This window comes from Tauraco erythrolophus, chromosome 5 (genome assembly GCF_009769465.1).
Source record: "Tauraco erythrolophus isolate bTauEry1 chromosome 5, bTauEry1.pri, whole genome shotgun sequence".
NCBI classification, from domain to species: domain Eukaryota; kingdom Metazoa; phylum Chordata; class Aves; order Musophagiformes; family Musophagidae; genus Tauraco; species Tauraco erythrolophus.
Genome location: NC_141469.1, coordinates 22791139 through 22805829, shown reverse-complemented (window position 1 = coordinate 22805829; position 14691 = coordinate 22791139). Strand labels below are relative to the sequence as shown.

General features: G+C 43.0%; 1 protein-coding gene across 1 annotated transcript in view; it reads left to right on the top strand.

Annotated features, from left to right (window-relative positions):
• The window catches only part of ATRN (attractin), a 165901-nt gene that overhangs the window by 133318 nt on the left and 17892 nt on the right, over window positions 1-14691 (top strand). Inside the window, exon 27 of the mRNA XM_086611323.1 lies at window positions 10427-10534. Coding sequence (XP_086467449.1) covers window positions 10427-10534 — 108 coding nt within the window. The remainder of the gene's footprint in view (window positions 1-10426; window positions 10535-14691) is intronic.

Below are 14691 nucleotides of genomic sequence, written 5' to 3'. Positions count from 1 at the left end.
TGGTTCCTCTACCACTTGGAGAAGGAAGTTATCATCAATGCATTCCAGGAACCTCCTGGATTGCCTATGCCCTGCTGTGTTGTCCCTTCAACAGATACCGGGATGGTTGAAGTCCTCCATGAGGACCAGGGCTTATGAACGTGAGGCTGCTCCTGTCTGTCCAGAGGACCTCATCTGCTCAGTCCTCCTGGTCAGGTGTCCTGTAGCAGACCCCCACTATAATGTCACCTGGCCCTGCTCTCCTTTTAATCCTGACCCATAAGCTCTCGGTCGGCTCCTCATCCATCCCCAGGCAGACCTCCATGCATTCCAGCTGGTCATTGACACAGAGGGTGACACCAGGCATGTACAGAGATAGCTAAATTTGGGTGTCTAGAGCTCATTTGCACCCTTAACATACATAAAATTGTCTACAGTTTTACCTCCTTTCTTGCCAAGACTGTGCAGGACTGAACATTTTTCCTCTGTGTGCACCGCTGAACCTATTCAGGGATGTGTTTTGTGTGTTGATTTGCTTCAGGGATTATCTTTCTCCTTCCTGACCTCATTGCTGGAACCTTTTTCCCTCACAAGTTTATTCAAAAGGTAGCAGCACTGCTTTTTTCACTGACATCCTCTGCTGTAACATCAAATCATAGAATGGTTTGGGTTGGAAGGGACCTTAAAGATCATAGAATCATAGAATGGTTTGGGTTGGAAGGGACCTCAAAAATCATCTAGTTCTCACCCCCCGGCCATGGACAGGATCACCTTCCAGGTTGCTCAAAGCCTCAACATCCCTGAACGCTGAATACTGTTCAGGCAGGTGATTTTCTGTGTTCGTTTTTACAGCAAAGACTTTCCAAGGGATACGTGCTGTGTATAATTTATTGCCCTGCCTTCATGTTCTTCCCCGTCCTGCTCTCACCTCTGAGTGTTTCGTTCATCTCTTCTATCTTCTCTCTTAGACTGTGATCTAGGCTATCCTTTGTCAAAGAAAAAGCTTCAAGATGGGAATATTTTCAAATCGTTCAAATTGTAACTGTAAATCAGAATCTTCATCGCTGTCATCCAGTGGTGTGTTGGAAGGATTTGGTATTGACCTTATGCAAGAGCATGAAACGATCAGGCCACAAATGTCCTTAAATCTGGGCAGTCACAGGTGCTTTGGAGGGCTTGTAAGAAACGAGATGTGCTGGTGCCGAACTTTGCCGCTGTATTCTCCAAGCTCCCAGCAGTCGTTTGGCACGTGGACCTTCTAGATCGATAGCATCGAGAGCACTATTCAGTGTCTGTCAGACGAGAAGAAGATATGAACTTCTTGTTGGTGTAGTTTGTACAAGAAACTTGATTTGGAGGGGTAAGAAATCATGGCAAGCAGGTAACTTCTACAGAGGTCTAGATTATGTGGTTGGCACACTCGGTTGTCTCACCAGGATGGAACGTAAGCCTGTGTATGTATTTTTTTAAAACAGTTAGAGTGGGTTTACTTCCCAGAATATTTGTTCCCTGAAAAGCAGACTGAAATTATGGTGGCCTTGGTGATTTAATAACTGTACATAAATTCCTAGTTCCTGCATATATAAGTAGAGTAATCAAATAAGAGTATAGTGTTAATATTGTGTGTTACTGGAGTACTGTGTCCACTCTGGTCTCAGCAATGTCTTGAGTGTCGCAGATGGTTCAGAACAACACTGCAAGATTAATTTGTTATCTAGAAGATAAACGAGAGACTAAAGTGTCATAAATTACTCGTTTTATCCAAGGAAAAACATATTGAGATTTGATGATGTGAGTCAGCGTCTGTGAAAAGGAATCATAGAAGATTCATGATGGGATGAGGGTCTTCTAAACGATCAGCCAAAGGCATAACACCCAGTGTCTGCGACTGGGGGTAAAAAAGTCTAAAGCTGTTTTGTTTTTCTCCTCTTTCTAATGCTGAGAGTAGCAACGCCAACAAATTTTTTTTTAGAAACATGATGCTCACATCAGAATTTGAGTGCTTTTGGAAGGATCTTTTCTAGGTCAATCCAAGGCACGTACTTATGGAAGTCACATGATGCGGTCTGGTGGCTCGTACTAAGCAGGAGGTCAGATCAAATAATGGTAACTTCTTCTGCTATCCCTCGATTTAAAATCTATGAATGGGAACCAACTCATAGTGCCTGTAGGCTTTTTCCAAAATACAAATGCTGCGTTCTCTCTGTGGTGATCTATGTGGCTTTGGTCACCAACTGAAGGGAATTATAGCAGAAATAAGAGATGCCCTGAAGAGGAAAAACATCCCACGATATTAATGTTGACAAGAGATTCCAGCTCAGGGGGAAATTGATGGTCCGTTTTTGTTTGAACATGCTACTGTCACTTCTGTGCCTAATTGAGCTCGTCTCTGGTTGAACTTGCAGATGGCCAGTTACAGCTGACCGTTTGTAGCTCTAATATGTCCATGCAGGACACCATCGCAGCAGGTTGACAATCACATAAGCAGTGTTGGCATCCAGCTGAGCTCTTCTCACGTAGTCTTTAGTGTGGTGTTGCCGCTAGAGAATTAAGTTGGATTTTGTATATCCAAAAAAACCCCACTGTTGGCCAGTATTTGCGATGATGAAGCTGGACTATCGACCGTAGTTCTGGGAGAGTTCAGCCTCGTTTAAAAAACTCGACTGTTGTGCGTGTGTTGGAGCCATTGTCATTTCAGCCTCCCAGGTTTCTCTCTGATGATAGGAATCGGTGGTCCAGGTGTCTAATTTAGCTATTTGGAAAAAATCAGGGAGAGAAGCAGTGTTGTGTAATTATGCTAGAAGAGCTCGAGTCAATCAAAGGTGCGCTCTGCTGTTGTGTAATTATCTGCTATCGGTGTGTATTTTAGTCCACGTAGACTATATGCTTCTGGTCTTTTAGAAAGAAATGATATCTTATTCTTCTTATTAAAGGTCAGGTTTTCCGTGCCCTCCTACTGGGCATGATTAAGATGAATAACTTATCTTAATCAGCCCTGAATTAAATATATTTTGTCATTTCAGCATGAGGCAACTTCCCAGCAGCTTTGCTTTCTGGTTTGTTATAGTTTTGAAGTGTGGAAGTGCCTATTGAGAAGCATTTGAACATTAATTCTCTCCTCCTCTCTCTTTCAACATAGCCTGCAAAGTCAGTTACAAAACTAATTAGCTAACATTAATATGTGCACTGCTCTAGGGGCTTAAAAACTTAATTTTCAGTGATGATGGAAGTGTCAGAGAAAATTGTTTGTTTGTTGACTTACGTGGTAGTTAATGTAATTGTAGCTAAATGCTTTAAATCACTTATTTCTGAGACAATGTGGCTCATCTTTCTGGAATATTTGTGTCTCATATGTTTGTTTCTTGGCTGATGCCCCTGTTTATTTTCTAGTAGGTAATTCCATTGACTTCTCCCATTTCCTTCAAGGTCACCAAGTAACTATAACATAAAGCAAAGGTTCCCACACCAAAATTTATCACAGAATCACAGAATGGTTTGGGTTGGAAGGGACCTTAAAGATCATCTAGTCATGAATGAATTTTTTGTCCAATTGTTTTATTTTAGCATCCAGATCCTATTCTCTTCACCCTCAGTCTGATGCTTCTCTTCCGTTTTGCACAAGAAAGAGCTCCTCTTAACATTTCCAGCAAATGGAGTGTGGACAGAGATTTGATCAACTCAGTGTAACTCTGTGTGAAGGTCAGGTGAATTGCTCTCCATGCCCCCTGGGACGTGTTGGGAACATCATAGAATCATAGAATGGTTTAGGTTAGAAGGGGCCTTCAAGATCATCTAGTTCCAACCCCCCCTGCCATGGGTAGGGACACCTTCCACTACACCAGGTTGCTCAAAGCCTCATCCAGCCTGGCCTTGAACACTTCCAGGGATGGGGCAGCCGCAACTTCTCTGGGCAACCAGTGCCAGTGCCTCACCGCCCTCAGAGGACTGAATTTCTTCCTTAGATCTAATCGAAATCTCCCCTCTTTCAGTTTAAAGCCATTGCCCCTTGTCCTGTCACTACACACCCTTGTCCAAAGCCCCTCTCCGGCTTTCTTGTAGCCCCTTTAGGTACTGGAAGGCTGCTGGAAGGTCTCCCCGGAGCCTTCTCTTCTCCAGGCTGAACAATCCCAACTCTCTCAGCCTGTCTGCATAGCAGAGGTGCTCCAGCCCTTGGATCATCTTTTGTGGCCTCCTCTGGACCTGCTCCAACAGCTCCATGTCCTTCTTGTGTTGGGGACCCCAGAGCTGAACTCAGTACTGCAGGTGGGGTCTCAGGAGAGCAGAGCAGAGGGGCAGAATCCCCTCCCTTGACCTGCTGCCCATGCGGCTTTGGATGCAGCCCAGGACACGGTTGGCTTTCTGGGCTGCATAATATGTTCCGTCAAAGTAGTGCACGGTGATGCCTGAGCACCCATCGTTGCTGGCCACGTAGGCATGCAGCTCCATCTAGCTGCTTTTGCCACCGTTACTGAGAAGGACACCTTCCCCAAAGGCCCTTGGGAACCCCAGGAGGATGGTGTTCCCTTCCCACAGTGCCTGTCAGCAGCCTGCGAGCTGCGATTTTGGCAGATATCGTTACAAGAGAGCTGTGGGACAAGTTTTCAAGAGAAGATTTTCTAAGTTAGTCATGCAGCAGCGCCTGGAAATAGATGTTTGATAGTTTATGTGCATACGCAAATATGTATTTGTGCACAAATGGGACGAGCCACCTTCTGAATTCAAATGAACCTCTTAGAGCAATTCAGGATGTGCAGGAATAAGCTCCAAGTGCCTTTCTACCATTGCAGCCACCCTACCCAGTATGTTTTGGAAGGATAGGAGTGCTCTCCGTCCTCTGACCTCAACAAAATTGCCGTGACTTCAGTTAGCGAGTGGCCAGTTCTCCTTTGCTGGGAGAATTTTGTTATCCTTTATGGATCTGATTAGACCGTGTGTGTTATACGCCTTGGAGGGAACATGAAAGAGGACTGACACACTTTAATAACTTTGCAGAACTGGTGCTATTTAAAAGACAGGTCAGGAAGAAGGAGACATCTTCGTTCTGTTTCGGTACCACGCTCTGTTTAGCCTTGGTCAGGAGGGCGTGACCAGGGTTACTGAATCCGTGTTGGAGAACCTTTAGCACTGTGTGTGGTAGAGCTGCATGCTTCAGCTTGATACAGGAAAATCACAAATATTCTGTTCAGCCCCCAAATTTTTTTTTTTTTTGTCCCTAAATGTACTCTGGTTGTTTGTTTCCCTATATTCTTTATCTTTCTCCTCCCTCCGTGATGCTGGAGCTGTTACTTTCTTTAGCTTTGCTGTTGTTGGTGAGGTCTCTGGGTTTTGGCCCATTGGACTGCTTTATCTATGCAACACAGACAGGGTAGTGGTTCAAAACACGTGGCTGATTTCAGAGTCTCCTGGTTTTTGAAGTTGGCTGTGGACAGCATGGAGAACACAGCTGGTGGTTTTCCTTGTTCAAAACAGAGGGAAGTTTGATGTTTTCCATGGTGGTGCAGAAATACGGCAGTAAGAGACCCAGTTCAGCAGGAGGTTGCTCGCAGCCTTAGCTTTGGAGCACCATATCAAGTTCATTGCAGCCTCCAAGGTTGTAATATGAATCCTCAAAGGATGACCTTTAATCGTACTTGTCTCATCAAAGTACAGGAACATATTTAGCTTGTTCTGTTGAAGTATCTTCAGCAAAAGTTCTTCTAAACCAAACTGTTATCTCCTGAGGATGCCAGAGTAGCTGTATTCCTAAAAGCAACAAGCTACAGATCCAGAAGGATCTGATTTTCAGAAATACTTTGAAGGATTGGAGCTACAAATTTCCTGGAAGAAAAAAAACCCCACAACTATTGATAAGACTATCACTCTTTTTTGACTCTCCTTGTTAAAGTTCACCTCCTTTGACTGTGACTGGTGTAATGGTACCAGACGGTCCTGCTGATACCCTGCCTGAATATGTCCTCTCTGCTGGAAATCACTTTTCTCCCTTTCTTGTGGGATCCTGCTTGTTTTACTTTTTACTCTACCTTAAAGTGCCTGTTGTTCACTTAATACACCCATGGTTTTGTCCTCCTCAAGTTCCCACTTTTTTCCTTCTCATCTGTATTGAAAATAGGGAATAAATACTCGTGTAAAAACTCAAGTTCATTACGAGTTCTAGGCAGCTGCTTTGCTTAGCTTTTTTCAAAAGCCATTCTTTATAAGGAGCAAATAAAATCCCAACCAGGTGGCTTGCTTCTGGGAAAACCAGCATCCTTTCGTGGCTGGAAATATCAGAGCCCCATCCCGAAAGGGACCGCAGCCCTGTGCCCGTAAAAGAGACTCCACAGGGGGCAATTGCGGAGATGGATGGGAGCGGGGTGGTTACACAGAGCCCCGTGACTGCTTTATTATCGTGAATAAAACGTTGGGGCTTTTCTTGTCAGGAAACACAGCATAGGTTATATTAGTCAATTAACCCAGTAACCCGGATAGCTGTTTTTCTTTTGCCTGAGAGCCCGTGCTACCGCACGAAAAGGTTTTCCTCAATTCCTCGGGCGGTTTTTCTCGCAGCAGTAGCACACTATTCATTTTGGCTTATCCATTACTCAACCTGTATGGATTTAAAGGACCGCTGGTATGAAACACTGTGAAATTCTGCACCGTTCGCTCCTGGATCCGCACCTCTAGTTCTGGGTGCTCTGGGATGAGCAACCTCGGTGGTCTCCCACCCTCTCTGCTGTTTTTCTCTTCCACCATAGACCTTCTGTTGAGTTTGTTTATTGTCAGGTTCTCTTAGCATCTGGTTGCACCAAAACCTTCAGACCTTTTTTCAGCACTTCTCATTCTGTGATTGCTTTAACTTGTGATTTTTTTTTTAATTTTTTTTTTTTTTGAAGGAGTTTTTCTACTGATAGCGGGGGGAAAATAATTAATAAAAATCAATGCAAATGAAAGTAGTGTGGGTTCTCACAGTTTGCGGTTACTTAAATATTAAAGGCCTGTGGTGTGTTCCTATATGTGCTTTTTGATGTGTTTTTATTGTAAGCCTGTCAAGCTTTTCCCTTTTAAGATCCTCTTCAGGCCTAAGTGATTTAAAATATTCCCAGGTTGTCCTATTAATTGTGTGATCTAGAAACTGAAGGTTTGCTTGAAAGAGCATTGAGGTTCATTATTTTAAATCTCAGAAAGCCAATCAGTAGGAATGAGAGTAAACCAGGTTCTGGGGTATCTTGACGTTAACCGCTGCTGATTTCTAATGACATGCTCAACATCTTGGCTAGGGAAATAACACAATTTCTCCTTTACAACATAATAAAATCTTTTCATTAAAATTTTGACACACCAAACAAATATAAAAAAATATATACGTGCACAGGTTCAACATGTACAGTGCATGCCTTGGGGGAAACAGTGACATTCTGGAACAATTATTTTTCCAAGTTATTCTGAATTTTGGGGGAGGATTTTGTGATACGACTTGGGCCACAATGGGAACTGGAGTTAGGAAAAGGATGTTCCCTTCGGTATTTGCTGCTTTGATTGTAGCTTGGACCTTTGGCCACTCTTAGGCTGAGAGTCAGCTGCCTTTGGAACAACTCCAAAAGCGATGGATTTCCTCAGCTGTTTCAGAAAACAAACTCAATAACGTTATTGTCAGCGTTGCTTTTCCTACTGCTCGTGTTGCAGCATCCTGCACGTGGGTCTGGGCAATCCCAAGCACACAAGTACAGGCTGGGCAGAGAATGGATTGAGAGCAGCCCTGAGGAGAAGGACTTGGGGGTGCTGGTTGGTGAGAAGCTCACCATGAGCTGGCAACGTGCACTGGCAGCCCAGAAAGCCAACCGTGTCCTGGGCTGCATCCAAAGCAGCGTGGGCAGCAGGTCCAGGGAGGGGATTCTGCCCCTCTGCTCTGCTCTCCTGAGACCCCCCCTACAGTGCTGCGCTCAGCTCTGGGGTCCCCAACACAAGAAGGACATTGAGCTGTTGTAGCATGTGCAGAGGAGGCCACGAAGGTGATCGGAGGGCTGGAGCACCTCTGCTATGAAGACAGGCTGAGAGAGTTGGGGCTGTTCAGCCTGGAGAAGAGAAGGCTCTGGGGAGACCTTCTAACAGCCTTCCGGTACCTAAATGGCACCTACAAGAAAGCTGGAGAGGAGCTTTTGACAAGGGCATGGAGTGATAGGACAAGAGGCAATGGCTTTAAACTGAAAGAGGGGAGATTTAGATGAGATTTGAGGAAGAAATTTTTCACTCAGAGTGTGGTGAGGCATTGGAAGAGGTTTCCCAGAGAAGTTGTGGCTGCCGCATCCCTGGAGTTGTTCAAGGCCAGGTTGGATGAGGCTTTGCGCAACCTGGTGTAGTGGAGGGTGTCCCTGCCCATGGCAGGGGGGTTGGAACTAGATGATCTTTGAGATCCCTTCCAACCCAAACCGTTCTGTGATTCAATGTTTCAGAGGCATCTCTGCGTTCGCAACGCTGCTCAGGGTTTTATATCCTGGAGCTACCATTCACTTCAGTAGGGTCATGCTGCCAAATTGCACGTTTGCTTTAGTAGACTAAACTTCCTTCAAAGAGCTAATAGCTTTTAGTTCATAAGTCTCTTGGACATCTTCATCAGGACAGCTTGTTCTTTGATTTTATAGCCATTAAACAAAGCGCTTTATGATAGCTGAAGGGGACAATTGCAGGAACAACAACCCAGCAATCTGTTTCACACTTGCTTTAGTCTGCAATCTGCTGGTGTGCTTTAAATATTCGAAAACTCCTCGCGTTCTTTTCCCCAAGTGTGAGTTACACACAAGTTTGCTTGCAAAGCTCCGTGCAGCTCTGTTGGTGTGAATTTGTTGGGGTTTTTAACTTTGTGACAGTATCTACAATCTGCTCCAAAATGCTTTTATTTTTTTTTGCCTTTTTTCTTCTTTCAAAAATGAAGGAAAACTTTGCCACTTGCCTTTTAAGGCAGTGAAATTTTATATTTTTTTTTCTTAAATGGAGAACACACAGGCTTATATACCCCCCGTAAGCTTAGTTGCATCGCTCCTCGTGCCTTCCTGCCACCTTCCCTGAACCCCAAACTTACAGAGGCAAAAAAAACCACCCCAAAACTAAAAGGTGATTTGACAAAGAAAAGACTGTAGAAGGTTTATGAGTTCAAAAAAATGGTGATGTAATGAGTTTTATCCAAACGAGTCGCACACTGGGTAACAAACATCTTCCTTTTGCCTGGGTGCTACATCCTTGTTCTGCTGTGCTGGACATGGGTTGTTTGGGGCACGACACGTTTTGTGGTGTTTTCTTCAGCGCTTTTTGAGTGCTCTAAGTGATCAGTTAGGGCTTGGAGTGTCTCATTTCCTCGAATTAATGGGGAAATGCGGGTGGTGGTGATGATGGTGGGAAGTGTAGAGGGCATTTGATGGTGCCTCGATCTAGCTTAAAAATAGAGTATAACCAATATTTCTGCAGCTAAGTAGTAATGTTGAATGTGGAAAGCTGCGTACAACAAGTGGTTTTAGGCAGTTGCTGCGCTTAAGGGTAAGACTGCTGGGTTTTCTACATGCTATGCAAAGTGTGTACCTCTCCCCTTCTTAAATAGGGGCACCGAGTCACTTCAGACCCGTTGCTTCTGGGAATTAGAGTTATGGCTTCTGCAGACACTTATAGGTCATGTAAGCTTGCTGTTAGTATTCGAGATTTAGCCGCTGAAGCCAAAAAAGAAGCGTGGCCACAGCTCAGCTGAAATGGAAATGCTGGTTCCAACCCAGCCGTATAGGCAGTGTCTTTTTTTGTGTTAAAAAAAAAAAAGGGGGGGGGGGAGCTGCATCATAATACTTAAAAGTGCTTAAGAGTACAATAAAAAGATGTCTCGCGTCAGGCAGGCTTGCAGAGATTTACCCAGGAAAAGGTTTTCTATTTTAATAAAACATATTGCAACAGGGACACGCTTGCTGTTTGATACATTTGCTGCATTCAGAAAGGAGACGAACAATAAAAAAAGATGATTATTCAATAGACGCCTGACAGCGTTTTGCTAGTGCTGTTATAAAAAATATATATATATTCATACAGTAGTTACATACTGCTGCTAGTTTAATTTTTAAATGGTGCCCACAAATCCTATGGAGTCCTGTCACGGCCCCAGACGGGTGATGACAAACAACGAGGGGATCGCAGCTTAAAAAGTGAATAACTGCTTTCTAGAGACTGAAGTAGATGCGTTTTCCCTCACAAACGAGTCAGGCTGAGGCTGTGCGGTGTGGCTTTACTTGCAGTAACTTGTTAAGCTGTACTAATGTGAATATTTACAATTATCTGTCTGTACCCTTAAGCCCATTAAAACACCAAGAGGTTATTTTTTTTGTATTCATTGATATCCCTTCGTATTGGGTAAAACCTTTCAGATACACGTTCGGTTTTTTTTTCATCTTTGTGTTGGAACAATATGATAATAATATTTTTCTGTTTATTAAATTAGCAACTACTCCGTGAGATGCAACAGATGGCAAGTCGGCCCTTCGCCTCCATCAACGTTGCCTTAGAAACAGATGAAGAGCCACCAGATCTCATCGGGGGAAGCATAAAGGTGAGAGCTGGTGCTTTAGGATGGTCCTTACCACAATTAATCATGGGCGTGTGTTTTAAAGTGTGGTTAAAGCAGGAATTCCAAATCCCTATTTTTTATATCCCTGTAAGAAACCGTATGTCTGGGAGGTCCAACAGATACTGGGTTTATTTGCTTTTGTTTTTTCAGGTATGCGTTTACAACTCTTGGGCTGGTTTAGAGAAAAGTTATACTCTTTGTAGGGTATGAGATTTTGTGTTTGCCTTGTTAGTTTTTATGTCTCGTAGTAGAGAAGAACGCAGCTTTACACAGTAGAACATTTGGCTAGAAATAGCTATAGGTGCTGCAAATAGAAACCGTTTTTCTGTGATATCTCAAAGCAAACAGGAGTATAATCATGTCTGCCTACTGTAATAGCGTCAGTGGATTTCTGATTATATATATATGGTCAAATACATCTTGTGATGTGCAAATAGGAGCATGGAGAAATCATTGTCTCACACCAGGTTGGCATGTTCTTAGACACGACACGTATTTTTAGGAAAAGCATATTTAAAAGGAAACCAATGAATTAAAAGATCTTTTTGATGTGATGCTTTGACTCACAGACTTGTGTACAAAAAGAAAAGGTTAAGAACGTGACAACACTGATTATTTTTCTTTCCTTTCTAAGGTAGCTGTTTTATTTTACTTAGACTTCAGTTTTGTGGAAGCCTTCCTCTTTAGTCCAGGTGCAAAGTTTCTCACCTTCTATTGCTGTGACAAGAGAGCAAGTTGTGTTTTTCCATAAAAGAAGTGTATATTTTAATTATTGTAAAGCACATGAAAACAGTCTGACCCCAGAACTTCTGTTTGGTGTGTACTAACATTTAAATCTTGGCCTTAGTATCAGGAAATGCCCCGATTAAGGTAGCCTGTATAGCTTTAGCTCTTCCTTATTTATTTATGAATATAGTCTTTCACGGTGAGTTGTAACACTTTTTTCACCTGATTGGTGTCCTGCAGCATCTTCTGGGTGGACGCTGTGAGGAAGAAGCTTTTCAATATATTGTCTTAGTTTCATGATTTGTTCTGATATTTACTGTGTTCCATCCAAACCTTTAGCCCCAGGCTTGAATGATTCCTGTGATTGCCCCACATTGGAGTGTGTCATGAATTATTCATTACCTTTTCTAAAGTAAGGGATTATTGTCCCTGTTTTGCAGAGATGAACCTTAGAGCCTAGTGAAAATAAAGTAAAATTTTCAAAGGCACTCAGTAGTTTGGGGTAATTGAGTGACAGGGCAGCTAAGCTGACCTGTCTCTGGGACCTCTCCTTGGAGGCTCTGAGTGGTTCTGCTCCTCGTTGACTTTCATTTGACTCCAGATTTCTGAGTTTTTATAATTCCTCTACCTCTGTTACAAGAACGGTAGGCACTGGAAGTCATTAGCTGCTAATAGCTCACCGAGACTTTGAAATACATGCTTGTAAAATTGGATTGTCACTCAACAAATTAGAATGAACCTTTTTTTCATTGCGTCATTGAAGAAGCCATGGGATGTGTATGGCTGTTCCCATAGGGCTGGAGGCAGATCTGCAAGAATGTAGCCTGGCTGCTGATGGTTTTGGGATGCAGTCTTTCTGTCTGGGGCAATCCCCTTCCCCTCTTTCCATTTGCTGGAAATAAGCTAACTAAAAGCACCTCTCCTTTTAGAATTAGGTCAGAACAAAGCTGTCCCAAACTTTTTGATCTCATGACAAGTTTGTCTGCACTCATAGACTACACAGAAGATAGTAATCGTTGGGTCTCTTATGTTCTGATTAGTGTGTTATTTCACCTCTCGTTCAGCTGGCAGTGCTTTTCCCTTTTTCATTGGGGCTTTGTTGTTCGCTTTCTCCTCCATAGCTCTCTGCTTTTTGTTTTCTTCTCAGCTTCTTCTTTGATTATAGGAACGTTGAACTCTTCTCTTTTGAGGTGTTTCCATAGACAGCACCGCAGACAGGATTTCATCTTTCTCTCACTTGCAGCTAAGCCTCCTTGTTTTCCCATGTCAGCTGTCATCTTCCATATCTCACTTGTCTGACTTCCTTGGGTTACTCAAGGATGGATGGAGAAGCTGGTTTTAAGCGTAATAAGTAAGACTGTGGACAGATGTCCTTTTTCAGACCCAGAAACCGTTACCAACTGCTAATCGCTTTCTGCACTGGTAACTCATACAAACATTTCTCAGTCCACTTCAGACAAAAATGAGACGCTCTGATTCGGGCAAATAACACAAACCTTGTACGTTAACTGAAGCCAGGTAGGGAACATGGACGTGGACTGTCGTGCCAGCAGGTAACTTCATCTGCTGGAAGATGTGAGTGCAGAACGAGGATGCTTTTCCATGACAAAGAAAGTCATTAGATTTGGAGGGGGTTTATATACTTTTTAATCACCTTTGGAGAATTTGGGTAGGGGATAAAAGTATGCATAAAAGTCTAGAACGTTTCAGCAAAGTTGAAATCACATGGAGAGGGGAGAGAGGCTTGAGGAGCTTGTGGGTTGTGAGCAACTTGGGGAATGACTCTTCTGAGATAGTCTGGCCTGTTGGATGCTACATATAAATGAATTTAAATAGAAGTGCAAAAGCAGTCTCTATTTCTATGAGGTTGACTGTTTTTTCTCCTCATCCCTTTTGCACCTGCATGGGAAAAAAACTGTTGGCAAGATGGAAGATGGGCTTGGGACGATACAGGAATGTGGAAGTGCATTTTTCTTTGCATTTGGTCTGTTCTTTAATTGTTAGCCAAGAAAAGAGGGAAGAGAAATGTTGCTGCGTTGTCGGACTGTAAGCAGTTCTCCGGTTACTCTGCCATTCGCTGGATCAAAATTTGAGAGCCTTCCTTTTAATGCAAGAAATCCAGCCTTGCGTTATCGTAAATGCATTGATGTTTTTCTTTCCCCGTGTGAATCAAAGCCTTTGGTTAATAACGAGTTTATTTGAGGGTTACAGAGGAGAAGTGGAAAATGGGACGTCTTGTCTGCAAGAGATTAATTTCCTTTTCCATTGTGCGTAGCCAATTGGCAGCCAGTGTCAAGCTAGTTCCATCCTAAGCTAATGTTTTCCAGCTGGCCAGTATTAGAACTGTGTTTTCAATTAGTATTTTTCCTGGGGTACTTAGAAGTAATAGAAAGTGATTTACCTGCAGGGAAACTATTCATATGACAGTCTGCAGCTAGGCAACACGTAACTAGCTGCTTTGGTTTATTTCCCACTCAACAAATACCCAGTGGATCGCAAATCTAGCGCTAAGTTTCCTTAGTTATTACAAAATCCATTGGCTTTTCTCTGCTGCTTTCTGTGCGTTCCGAGGTGCTGCCTATCGCAATTTTTTTTTTTTTCTAAGAATATTTAACATCCCTGGATATCTGGGTCTCATCCAAGTGTCTGAACTGGAATTACTGTCACTCAGGCTTTTTTTTAAAATCTTATTATCTAATTAATCAAAGTCCTGTGGTCCTCTGCAGTGTTTGTTAGAAGAAGCTTTTCTGAAAGAATATGGAAAATTTGTAATTCTGACATGGATTTCCAGATATCTTGAAGTTGGTAAAAGCGTGAAGTTAACGCTTGTACATTTTTGGGAAAAACACATACACAGCATAGCAAGCAACTGCTTAGCTGGAGCAAAACACCTACAGGGTCAACAAGAAAATTGTTGCATTAGAAAAATTTGTCCTTAAGTCAGGAAAAAAATTGTCTTGGAAGCTTTTAGAGGATTTGAAAAACACTCTTGCAAAACAGTATTTGCCCAGTAGCGCTGGTCCGTAGAGCAGCCTTTGCTGTGCCGTGTTTGGGGATCCAACATGCGCAGCCAGTGTTAAGAGGTGATTATCTTTGCATCCATGATCAACACACTATCCACGTCTATATAGTTGCCTAAATGGAGTGAGAGAAGCATTTGGTGAGCTAAATCCTTCTGAAGTTCATTTAGCATGTTCTGTACCTTCATGCCGACGTGCGTTTAATTCTGCTGTGTTAGGTTTCTGAGGGCGAAATAGCTTCACTGCAAATCCTTAGTCAGACATCAGCTCACCAAGCTGGCTGGTTCCTCAAAAATAGCAGAAAAAATGATGGAAAATAGAATCTCACTCTAGTAATTAGTTTGCTTTGTTATGGAAGAAAGTGCTGTTGAGTGGTTTAAAGACTGCCAGAAG